The sequence below is a fragment of the Drosophila miranda genome, chromosome XR (genome assembly GCF_003369915.1).
Source record: "Drosophila miranda strain MSH22 chromosome XR, D.miranda_PacBio2.1, whole genome shotgun sequence".
Taxonomy (NCBI): domain Eukaryota; kingdom Metazoa; phylum Arthropoda; class Insecta; order Diptera; family Drosophilidae; genus Drosophila; species Drosophila miranda.
Window position 1 is genome coordinate 24722559 of NC_046674.1, and position 12810 is coordinate 24735368.

At 46.4% G+C, this 12810-nt stretch overlaps 1 protein-coding gene across 2 annotated transcripts in view; it reads right to left on the reverse strand.

The window, feature by feature from the left end:
- The window catches only part of LOC108151225 (synaptotagmin-5), a 46470-nt gene continuing 33660 nt past the window's right edge, over window positions 1-12810 (reverse strand). The window contains exons 2-8 of one of the 2 annotated variants that reach the window (XM_017279718.2): window positions 3965-4407; window positions 3636-3884; window positions 3071-3563; window positions 2714-2994; window positions 2499-2648; window positions 2266-2406; window positions 1-2113 (exon numbers count right to left, since the gene is read on the reverse strand). In XM_017279718.2, the coding sequence (XP_017135207.1) occupies window positions 1967-2113; window positions 2266-2406; window positions 2499-2648; window positions 2714-2994; window positions 3071-3563; window positions 3636-3884; window positions 3965-4342 (1839 nt within the window). In that variant the 5' untranslated portion in view covers window positions 4343-4407 and the 3' untranslated portion in view covers window positions 1-1966. The remainder of the gene's footprint in view (window positions 2114-2265; window positions 2407-2498; window positions 2649-2713; window positions 2995-3070; window positions 3564-3635; window positions 3885-3964; window positions 4408-12810) is intronic. The other variant, XM_017279722.2, reaches the window with a different exon arrangement.

The window sequence follows — 12810 nt, forward strand, 5'->3', positions numbered from 1 at the left end:
TTCTCTGTAGTTATTTATTTACCGAATAATTTAAATTCACATTTATATAATATAACATGTACATTTCATAATTTATATATATAGAATATACTCGTACTTAGGTTGTTGTGTAGTTTTCATGTGTATTTATATTTATACTTTGTTTGGTGTTACTCCCCAGTAACCCAGTAGTTTCTTCGGTTACAATAAGCCCATACACACCCAACATATTGAAGCCTGTGTACTAAATACACGTGTGTACATACTCGTATATAGGAAATATTGGAGGTGTTTGCAGTTTCGTATATTTCAATTTGTTGTCTGTTTTTGATTTTATGTGCAAGTTCATGTTGTTCGGAGAGTTTCGTTTAAGTCGGAGTTACTTCAGCATTTCTTTTGATTTTGATTTTGATTTAGGTTTATTCATTTTTGAAAAGGATTTCAAAGAAGGATTTCGTGTGTGTATGAATTTATATACTGGCTTCTTAGAGTATGTCTTTTCTTGTATAGTTAACACGTGCTGTGTCCTTTTTCAAGTCTTTGTTGAAAATTGTTATATTAGATACATTATGTTATAATTAGTAGTCGGATTATTTGTATATTTATGTAGTATGTATATAGCATGTTTTACACATGCATTAGTATCTTAAGGACATACATATTTCCCAACAACACCAAAAACACACGCATATCTTTATTAAAAAAAAAAATCAGCAGTCCCTTCTTCCTCCTATCGCTATTAGAAATAAGAAATAAGATGGCACGCCGAGTGGAGTGGTTGAATGTCTCGTTGTAAGTAGATGCATAAAAAGCAAGTCGGAGTGGTTGAGAAATGCCTGTGGATTACCCCTTTTCGGGGCACCCCCTAGATATACTCGTACTGAGTTGGAAGGAATATTTAAGTTAACAATTAGCATAAGTTTTATGCCCTCTCTCTTGCGGAGCTGCGGAGAAGCTGTCGCTGTCGCTGTCGCTGTCGTTGACGAGAAACACACATGGCACAGCACACACCCATTCAAGTACACCTAGGATCGCATTGCAAAAGGACAACAGCAGGATGGCAATTTGTCAACTGTCGCCGGCACAAAAGAGACTCCACTCTCCACTCTCCACTCTACTCCTTTGGATGGTTTTTGTCGTCTGAGCCAATTTGAGGGAGGTTTCCTTCCTACATGATTGACGACCACTCACCTATACGACCTATACGACCTACACGATACGGAAAGTATGGCCCGCTCCTTATGCGGTGCGGTATATGAATGTGTATAGTATTCATAATTATTTAAGAAACGCACACTTGAATGCCTCTCAGAAGAAGAGAAAGAAGGCTCCCTCCGCTCCTCAAGTCCTCAAACTGTTGACGTCGATTGAGATGTCAACGAGTCTGGTTGACATGTGTAAGTATTATGTATGTGCGATTACCATTTCTTTCATTTATTGTTTCTGTGCTTTTTGTCAGGATTTCACTCATAACCGTTGCACAAAATGCACAACAGAAACGTTTAACAAATTGCCCTTTCTTTACTGGAAATCTGTCAGTTTTCTTTCCGGTGTAGGAACTTTTGATTTGAGCTTAATGGAGGGTAAGTTCCCGCTTCGCTTGGTTGAAGCCTATAAACGAGCATAGCCGACAAATATACAAATATGTAGATTTGACTTTGATTTTTCCAGTTGAGATTTCAAACATTTAGTGGCTCAAACTGTGCAGCTAGGACTCCGCTTATATATTCTGGTTCTCGTTTAAGGTTCAATGGAATATTCATTCACGGATACGGATACAGGTACGGATACGGGTACGGATACGGGTACGGATACGATTACAGTTACAGACACACAGATACACAGTATACAGTTACGGATTTAGATACAGACACGATGCTGCTGCAATTACATATTTGAAAATCATAATTATTTAATGGGTGTCCCCCAGCATACTGTGATATTGTACGGATAGGATAATGTTTGATTCCAGCGGATGCCTGGACGCCTAGCGGATATAGTGCCACATGGCCGTGGGCTTGCGGGCATTGTTAATCATGTCGTGCCAGTGCTGGCAGCCGGTGCCGCTCTCCTGGGGGCCAAGGCCGCAACAGCCAATTTCCGCTGCCTCGCTACCGGCTCCAACCACATAGATCTGCGGAGGGAGATGAGAGGTGGAGAGGAATTTTCAATTAAAACAGGGCCGACATAAAATGGGGCAATTGGCTCGAATTAGCGGTTAAAGCCGTTAAAAAAAGGAGACGGCCTCTTCCTTCAGTTGACTGCCGCCGAAAGGTCAAAGGTTACCTCAATGGCCGCACTGTGGAGATAATTTGATTGCAGATTAAACGTGAACGCCTCGTTCCAGATGGGATTGGTGGGATCGTCCGACTTGGTAATGCTGGTCTTCTTCTTCTTGATACGCTTGCCATTTTGAATCAGATAAATCTGTGAAGTATCCAGATCCAACAGATGAAAGAGGGCTCAAGCACTTACAGTCCTCTTCCCCATAGGGTGAGGGAACGACGAACCCAACCCACCTTGACATACGGCTCCTGCACAGTGTCCAGATTTCGGGCCTTCATTATAACAATCGTCAGACGTTCCGCCTGGGGTAAGTAGTTCAACGAGCACAGCAACTCCGGTCGATCCTCCTTGGGCTTCTTAGTCCGCAGCAAATCTCCCCAGATCTAGGGGTACAATCGTATGATTAGTACGCATTCTACTTCCCTCTACACTCTAGTCTACTACTCACCTCAACTGACTTTGACAGGTCCAAGCCGTCAACGGAGAGGCGAACCTCCCCAATGATGTCGTTATGGGAATAGCGATCGTAGTCGAGCACCTGGAGGATCAGTTCCTTGCCCTGCAGCTGATCTCGCGAAACCGGAAACTTGAAGTGCTGGTCGAAGTACGGATTCGATTCGCCGCGATGGATGTGCGTCTGTCGCTTCCGGCTGTCCACTTCTGGCTGGAGCATCAGACGGACGTAGGGGTCGCGGAAGCCACCCTCCTCGATGGGGCTAAGATTGTGAGCTGGTGGGGGCGGAGCGGAGCGTTAGGGTTTACATATTTACTTATTAATATACGTATTAAATCGCTCCGTACAAACCTTCAATCAGATGCACTGTCAGATCAAACAGATGGTAGTCGTATTTCACACGCAGGTGAAGTCGACCGACGGCGTGACTCGACTCCGGCGCTGTTAGGTAGACGGGTCCGTCCGGCAATCGATATAGGTCCGGCTGGAGCGCCCCCAAGGGGGACGCTGGACCCATGGCGGGATCCATGCCGGGCTGCGATCTTGGCGGTATCAGCAGCGGCGACAGGCAGCGACCCCCGGCCACGCCCACAACACGACTAGAGCCGCCCACAACAGCAGTGGCTCCGGCCAGAGAGGCGAGGCTGCTCTGCGAGGGACTGGGCGTGCGCAAGTCCCCCGGATCGGCGGCGTGAGCGGGACTGCCGCACCTGGCATCCAGCGAGATGGTGCGCATCGGACTGGGCGATCGGGCCAGGTGGTGTGGGAAAGCCGGCTCGCTCGGCAGCGAGCTGCGTCCGTCCGGTCCGAAGGTCCGTATTTGGGGGGAGGAGCCGCGATGACCCTGCGTTTCGAACATTCGATGATGAGCACGAAATGGTGGGCCACCAGGAGGGACACAAAGAAGGGCACTCACCGAATGCCGGGATGGGGCACTGTCCACGCTGCTCTGGCTGGATATGGACGGTGTGCGCTGCAGACGCGGCGGAAACGAGCGGCTCTGGTGGTGCAAGTGCAAGGGGCTGTGAAAGACTTCGACGGGGCCGCGCAAGATGTCCGATCCGGCCACCGTTCCCGGTCCCATGTGATGGTTGACACCCATGGCCAGGCCATGCATCTGACTGGGCGGCTGGATGGGTTGCGATTCCTTGGCTATGTTGACTTCCTGCGGGAACACAATCAAACATACGGAAATTGAGGGGTTAATGCACTTCTCGAAGGGATTCCCCCTAATATAATAAGAACCTCCGAGTCCGTGGTCAAATCACAGCTATCGCTGCCACTACCGGCCGAAACGCTTCCTATTCCACTGGTGGTGGATGTCACGGACGAGGCCGACGGCGGCGGTGTCATCGGTTGTGGCGGCGGTGTTGTCGAGGGGCCCGAGCTGGGGGCTGCGGCTGCGGCTGCTGCTGCTGCAGCGGCAGGGGCTGTCTCGCCAGTGGGCAGGGTCTGTATGGTGCTATTGCCCGCAGTACTGCTCCCACTGGCACTGCTCTCGTCCCCGGAGTTTCGATCGATGGTAACGCGCCGAACCGCACCCACGCGCTCCTTGGCCATCCGGGACCAGGACTCGATGCGTTTGTGCGCCAGCCAACAGGCTGCCGGACCCAGGCCGCTCATCGCTTCGAATTAACAAGGACAATGGCTATCTCTATCCAACAGTGGTCCTTGGCTCTGTGCTTGTCCTGAGTAATGAGAAGGTACTGTTGCTAGGCTACACGGAACTGTTCGGCCAAGCTGGCAAGTTGGCTGCTCCAATGCTCCACTGTCTACGTAGGCTCCCCACTCCCACACAAATGGCAGGATTCACTTCCAGCGTAAATCCGCTTAGGGAAATACACTCACACATTATTACACGAGACCAGGACACAGGACACAGGACACAAGGCAAGGATGTGTAAGCGGATGAGAGAGAGTGCGGTTTCGGTCGGTTGTCAGCCTGGAAAGGGCGTTAATTCCGAGTATGCTCATGTAAAGACCATCAGATGTGGTCCACAAATGCGATGATCACTAGCCATGACAACCAACGAACCAGAGAGCACTCGAGGATGGTAAAGGGGGAGCCTGAGCTAATTAGTCGTGCACCTACTCTTTATTCTTTGCCTAATTATCCAGCACGATGAAATCAATCACAAAAATCTCATTAAACCTCTTAAATCTCTGCAAAATGCTCCTATGCAAAACATGTCCGACCCGTTGTAACAATCCTTACAGTTCTGAAAAATCATTCACACTCGAAAAGGAAAGGAAAGCAGGCATTCCTTGCCTCAACAATTCCCAAGCGAGCGATTTGTCTTACGCTCGAGATTTCGCTTTCGCTGCTGCTTTTGCATTCCTCTCCTCTTCCTCTTCGCTCCGCTCCTCTACCGTTTCCATTCCGTTGCCCGTTACGCAGCGTGGCGAAAGGCGAAATTCGAATTCATTGGCAGTTGTACACGCCCAAGTGCCGCCGTTTAATCGAAGGACCGAGTGTGTGCAACGTATCAGTGGACAAGGAGCGGGAGAGGAGGGGTTGTACTCGCACAATACAAAAGTGAACAAAAACGTATTTTTCAAGTATTAAATAAATTAAATGAAATTAAGCACGTGTAGCGAATGACATCAAAACATGGCAACAACCCAGAGAAGAAAGATTACTTCCAGAGAGGGCTCCCTCTCCCTCTCGCTCTCGCTCTCGCGCTCACTCTCGTTCTCCTTCTCCCTCTCCCTCTCCGGAAGGGAGTGGTGACATAGAGAGCGGTAAATGAAACGAACCGAAATCCAGGACCAACCCTCAAATTAGTTTGGATAATAAAACTGTGCTCTGCTCGGTCAATGATAAATATTGTCCAGGTCGCCTGTGCCGCACTCACACGCACACATGGAGGATGATAGCAACGCTCCCAACGTGTCTGCGGCATGTCGCAGATCTGGTAAAAGGATTTTTATTGATTTCGTAGCATTTCATAGCCGTAACTCGGGTAATACATCACTCTCTATGTTTTTTGGCTGTCATCGGTTTAACGGATGGCACAGAACGCGCCGTAACCCGTAAAGTGGCTCTAAAATCGATTGATTAAGAAAACTGAACATCAAGTTTAGGATTAAACCTACTCGTATACGGAACAAAAAGATAAGAGTAGAATGGGAACAAATTTGTCACTTCAAAGCTTTAATAGGAAGGAGGAATACGGAAAGTTCTGTCCCTTAAAATGGAGAAATGGACTCTTATTAAATGAACTTAATAAAAAGGAATACGAACGCTGTGAGCGGCGCCTTTTATACCCTATACTCAGTCAGTATATATGTGACCTCATGATTTATTTAACTTGTACAATTTATTTGATACGTAAGTAAAAAATTTCGCGCAATACGGGATGGGGGAAATATCACCCAACGATCTCTCTCAACTTTGCTCTCATTTGTTATGAGCGAGGTGAAAAAGATAGAGAAAAAGAGAGGAACCATGTCTGCTAGTAAATTTTAAGTCTTGCAATTCGTTTATGCTCTTACCACCTAATGACCTACAGTCGAACTTCTCTGTTATGTACTTCCGTACAACGAAGGCGCTCTCTCTCTCTCTCTCTACTCACACCTACACCAGCCGTTATATCTTGCTCTCCTCGTCCAGAGGGCGCACACAGCACGAGCAAGAGTGTACATATGTGTAAGAGAACGGAAAGCGCATGTATAATACTGATCCGATCTGATCCAGATTCGATAACCTATTAGATATGATAATTCATGTCATGTGGGGAAGGAAGTGATATACTTGAAACAGTGTAATATGATAAGAAATTGGGTCTCTCCAGCTCTTATAGTCTCTGAGATCTGGGTGGATCGACTTTTAATGCTGATCAAGAATATATATAGTACTTTGTGGGGTCGAAAACGCTTTCTTCTGGGTGTTACACACATCCACATCCACCACAAAACGAATTCCCTATAATTAAGTATGTATATGCCTAAACTCGTCGAGTAACTGGTTTGAAAATGTATCCTCTCAAATTACAATTTTGATTGCAACTGCAATATCAATCACATGTGGCACTCAAACATAGTAATAACTAAGGATTATAATCGGTAACTTAAATTAAAAATTAAATTAAACTGGCAAAACAATTACTATGGGGTAATGTTGAGTAATATTTTCGTGGCCGGGTATCATACTCAGGATTCTGAAGTGCGAACACTAATCCCTTTTCGATCCCTTCGGCTATCAGCCAAGTGTGCATCAACAGAGGAACCTCCCGTCCCGTCCCGTCCCGTCCCGTAACATCCCACAGGAGTGGAGAGCACGAGAACTGCGAAAACATCAACGATAATTCCATTAAGATTCAGCCAACCGCACCGTTGCTAATTGACACCTATGTAAACTGCATTCAAAGCGATAAACAGCCAAGCCCACAATTTTCACAATTTTCACATTTTTCACCCCAAAATGATTGAAAAAATCCCTGCAAAAGTACCCCAAACAAAGGACAAAAGAGAGACGAGAGTGAGCTAGCCGCACCCTGTGGAAAGCATGTGGCATATGGAAAGGTGTTGCATGTGGCATCAACTGCAACCTATCATCACCAGCCGCCAAGGCCAAGCCAACCCCTAGGCCTCATCTCGAGTGCCCAAATATCAAATTGAAATTTTCCACTTTGTTTGATATTGTTAGGGATTGCCAAATGGGATTTTCATGGTTCGAACAGTAATTTGTCAGAGTAGAGCGCATCTGAGCTTCGGTTTGCAACTCTAAACGTTCAACGTTCAACGTTCATCTTTTTTGTTCTTTGGTTTTTTCCTTTTCTACTTCCTTGCCTTATGAGCTTTCCCCCAGATTGAGTGCTAAACCATTGGCCGTGATGTGTTTGTATGCAGTAACACGATAAAGCTCTCAGGCTGACTTCAGGCTGACACTTCCCTGATGTACTCTCGTACTTCAAACGCTGTCCCTAACTGAGAACGACAGATACTCGTGGATTTATGTGTGCAGCAGTCACCAGAAATGGTGGCTGCTCCGGCTCTGACGCAACTTTTTCGATTAAAGTGTTGTGCATCCGGCATTTTCTAATTAGTTCTCCAAAGTCATTTCAAACTTGTGGCCCCAGCACCAGCTTCAGCTCGTGGAAACTTTTATGAAATCCGCCGGGAGGGCCAAGACAACCTTCGGTTGATCGTTAACCTACATACGAGTATGTTCAAAAACAGTACTACGAGTCGAACCGAACTGGACTCGATTCAATAGTAATCCCTTGGTTTCATCATGATAGGACCTGATAGAGCCCGACCCACTAAATCGAAGCATAATGAGGCGATAGGAGGAGGGGATAGGGGATCCTTGCAAGGACAAGCTGTGTGGGTCGGACAAAGGGTAGCCCACACGTATCCCACGTATCCCACGGCATCCGGGTCCCATAGTTAATTTCCGCTTGAAGAAGAGAAGCCCGAATCCGATTAGCCACAAAGTTGCAACATTTTGTATGCGCCACGGCACGCAAATTGCACTTACTTTGCCCCCGTATCTGTGGGTTGTCCCATTTTCGTGCGTCGAAACCGCAAAAGAATATGTGTACGGGCATGTGTACAGACGTGAGTTTGTCCAGTGGAAAATGGTCAGCATCTGTTGACAGACACCTATGGGAGCCATAGGAGCTGTCCCTCTCTGTCCCCGCTCCCTGCCATTGCGGCTGTCAGTGGCAGACAGTTTTCCCCTCTCACCCCCGTTATGGCTGTCATTGTGCTGCATACATTTTAATCCTATTAGCACAATAGTTACTGTTATTTCATATTGCAGTAATTTTTCTAGATTGCTCTCCCTGCCACAGACACAACGCAGCAGCAGCAGCAGCAGCAGCGGCAGCGGCAGCAACCACATAGACTGTCATTCCTGTCTGCGGTGGCCTTGAGCTTGAGCTTAGTCAGCGCCAGCTCCAGCTCCACTCCCACTCCCACTCCCACCGGCTGCACTCCAGCTGAAGGCCACACCAACACCCCTCCACCCACGACACTTTCAGCTGAGAATGGAAATGGAAATGGAAATTGTCATCGCTGTTGTGGCTGTTCTTCCTGTGGTCTGTTGTTTGTGTTTGTGTTTGTGTTTCTGTTTGTATACCCTTCAGGTGCGACCCCATAAATTCTCGATGAGAGTCCGCAGTCAATTCGATACATCCCATCACGAGCCGATGCAAGGATCTGGCCAGGGTATCGGCCGATTCGGTCCACGAAGGTAGCCTTTCAATGTTTGCTTTTTATTGTACATACACACTCGGACACACGTACATATGTATGCATAAATATCCTGTGGTATTGGTGGTTTCAATGGATGGCCGGTTGGTCAGGGCACTCAAGGTGTGGCTTTGCAGTCGTCAAATGGCTGAAAGCCTTTCTGCGTGCTATGGCCAGGTACTCGGGGCTTGGACATCTTTAGAGAGAGAACAATGTGTTTGTAGAATGGCAGGGAAATAGCAAAGTAGAGCTGGTCAAGGCTTTGCCAGAATCAGAAATGTTTTGCATTCGCTAAAAGAGGAGCCACAGGCCTACAGTTCAATTTCAACTTCAAAGATGGGGATTTATTGCAGCAATTTGTACTTTGGTTTAACCAAAGTCATTCGAACTCTAAGAGCTCCTCTGATACTGATACTGATACTCCTCTGATAAGGAATATACCATATTCCTTGTGCCTTGGACAGCTGTCGGTGAGTGGGGAGAAACGACTGGACAACTCATTAAAGGCCCGAACCGAACCCAACCTCTGCACCCACCTAAGGATAATCCAAGCTATTGCAAAAAAAAAAACAAAAAAAAACAATTAGGAGTCAACTTTATTGTTGTTTTGACAAAGCCAAACAATTGGCCGGCTAACTTTTGACACACGTCTGCTAAGCCGTAATGTGAGCCGGGCTAAAACGGAACAGGGCACAGAACAGGAACACGGCTCAAATGAACAGCGCACATACTCGCACAATGAGATTTCCGCTGCATAAGTCCCTTGTAATCTCATTTAAATAATTGCGGCAGACAACGGAGGAGCAAAGACACATACACGGACCCGTGCGTATGGAACCAGGAGAAGACAAAAACCAAATCCGCAAATCTCTGCTGCTGTCCGGTGCGGTGCCTCGTATTGGACGGACCATCGGGCGGGACGGAACGGAACGGAACGTTCTCGGACAGTTATCTGAACGTGGCCGGAAATTAAAATGTAAAAGAGCGGCAGCTCATTATACGCTTACCTACACACACACAAAAGCTGGGACAGAGCGGAAAAGATGGCCAAGAGCTCGGATCGGGTGGAGAGAACGAGATGGGAAAGAGATTGCCCCAAGACTGCAAAAATGTAATTCATCTTGCACTTTTTAGTGGCCTATAGGATAAATTGTGCTGCGTTGCCGTTGCCGTTGCCGTTGCCATTGCCCGCTGGCTTTTTATGATCCTGCCACACAATTTCTCTAGCTGTTATTGCCCTACATTTATGATGGAACGGCAACCGGAACTTACATCCCAACTTTGTTGCACGTCAGCGTCAGTCGAATCCGCCCACTCTGGTGCACTTTATTGGCTACAAAACTAGAGTTGATTGCGGCACCTAAACGGGGAGAGCTTGGTGCCAACTTGCTCGGAAACGCATCCCAGCAGGGGGAGCCATGAATGCTTCCAATGGATTTGGTTTATTGGGGAGGCAGCTGGGGTATTAGATCGATGCTTCAACTCACTCGGCACAAACCTTTGAGATAGCTTGGACTGAGCTCTTTTAAATCACAGTTGGATTTGTTTATTTGTATACCTTATACCTTACACCTTATAGATGTGCTTTAAAGTTGGGTATTTTTCTATAAGATTGGTTCTTGTTCAATGATTTAAGGGGCAGGCTGGGGGAACCAAAATACTCAGAGTCATAATCCGATGTGAAAACCTATATTCAATCAGTTTTTCGAAGCTGAAGAAAAGCAGTGGAAAATGGCGCAGTTATTGTGTATTGTGCGGTGAGAAAACCCCGATCCAACACTTGTTTGGGTAGGGGCAACACTTCGCATCCAGCTCCAGCTGATAATCCGCTCATCAGACGTCAATACAGTTCGTATCGCGACTGCGGGAAGGATGGAGAGGGGCAGAGGGCGACCGGGACCAGGACCAGGACCAGTATCGAGTCCGGGTCCGCGTTCGCGTCCGGGTCCGGATGCCTGTCTGTCAACTTGTTTACAAAGGCGACGGTTGATGCGAGCGAGCGAGCAGCAGTTGTGGTGGGGATAACCTCAGACAGACAGACAGACAGACAGGACATCATCATCTGTAGCCACCCGGAGGCTAGAAATTAATCACCAATACAATGGAAATTGTGCGGCTGCAGTGCATCGATTGCATTCGGCGGTGGCAGCTTTTCCTGGGTGCCTCTACATGGTTCTCCTGCTGCTGCTTCTATTTCAATCTGGTAAATGCTCGTAGCCCGAGGGCCACACACATGAGGTTACAAAGGGTTCGAGGGAATGTGTTTAATGCTATTTGCTCCATTCTGTTAGGGGTTTTTGTCCGTGTTTTTCTTTCGGCGAGAAGGGAGCCGCACTTAGAAGATCATATCCACAAAATGTTTTCTTATCTCTATAAGTATAAGTTGTTTAAGGTCATGGGGGGGGGAGCAATTGAGCAACCACTTGTGGGACCGTTCTGCTTCTATTATATTTGGTTGTTTCTTTAACTTGGAATAATTTATTTAAATCTTGTAAGCTCTTTAAATGTTTTCGGAACAAATAAGTGCAATAAATTTAGCAAATAGCAAAGTAAAAACAGGACAACATTTCCTGTTCCTGTTCATTCATTTCCACTCAAGTTTAGAAGGAAAGGGTGGAGTTTAGAATGATTGCGAACATCTAAAAAATATATATAAATATATTTATTCAGTTCTGTCTGCCCCTATGGGTAATGCTACCATTTTTATCACTCCAGTTACTTGTCAAAATCTGTTAGCAAATTTCCTCTACTGACAACTCTTTCTGGCTTTGTCTACCGCTCCGACAAAGGCTCCTCCATTGTGGTTTTAATCGAAACAAAATCAAACTCAATATGGCCATAAACAAATAGTACAATCCGAGAAATGTTTCGGGAACACTTTTTGCAAATCGCTGTGCGAAAGGAGTCCGTCCAAAAGGATCAAAGGGAGCGCGCCAGCGTTTCGGCAATTTGGCCATTTAACCCTTCGCAAATCAAAGGCCCATTGTCTGGGGGCCCGGCAACGAAAATTGCACTGCAATGCATTGACATGATCCGATTTGGTTCCCTTTCATAAAGACTGGGCTGGGGAAGGATACACACATAGATGGAGATGGAGATGGAGATGGAGATGGAGATGGAGAAGGAGAAGGTGATGCTGATGGCGATACGCGTCCAAATGCATGTTGCGTGCATTCAAATCCAACCTTTCAGGGCCTGCCATCAATCTCGTTAGCAGTGAGAGAGGACTAAGGCTTGGGACAACTAGGAGACATTCAACGTCTTGAATTTATCCCCAGCCCTTGGCAACTTGGGTAAAACTTTCCAATTCCCTCAAGTGCCAGTGCTCTGACGTCAATGGCCTCTGTGTCTGTTCAGCTGCTTGTTTGTTGACTTTGCCCCAAAGAGTTTCAATTAGGCGCAACATTTTCTGTATTCAAAATTTTAAATATAAACAGAGGTCATCCGAGCTGTACGTGTATACTCGTGTTTATTTGAGATAGCCCAACATTGCGATGATTTCATTTGGCTGGACCAACCTGTAATTTGCGGAACAGTTGACCCATGAGGATGAGGATGAGCTTTATTTGAGTTTGAATTGCAGCTTAATTATAGTAGAAACAATTAAGAAAAAGTACCAGCTAACGAAGTATTTTAGAATACATATTTTATACGTGTTCATTTTTCTGCTACATCTGTCGGCATCTCTCACTGCTCACACCAACATCGTCCGTTACATGTTGCCAAAAAGGGTTCATGAGAAGGGTTTTATTAGACGTTGAAAACTTAAAAACTAAACTAATAAAGAATCAAATAAGTCTGCCGAAACCAATCTAAAATCACACTAATTAGTTGTCAGTAAATGTTTTGTTTTCATCGGAACACAAGCTTGCAATCAGTTTTCCATTGCCCCG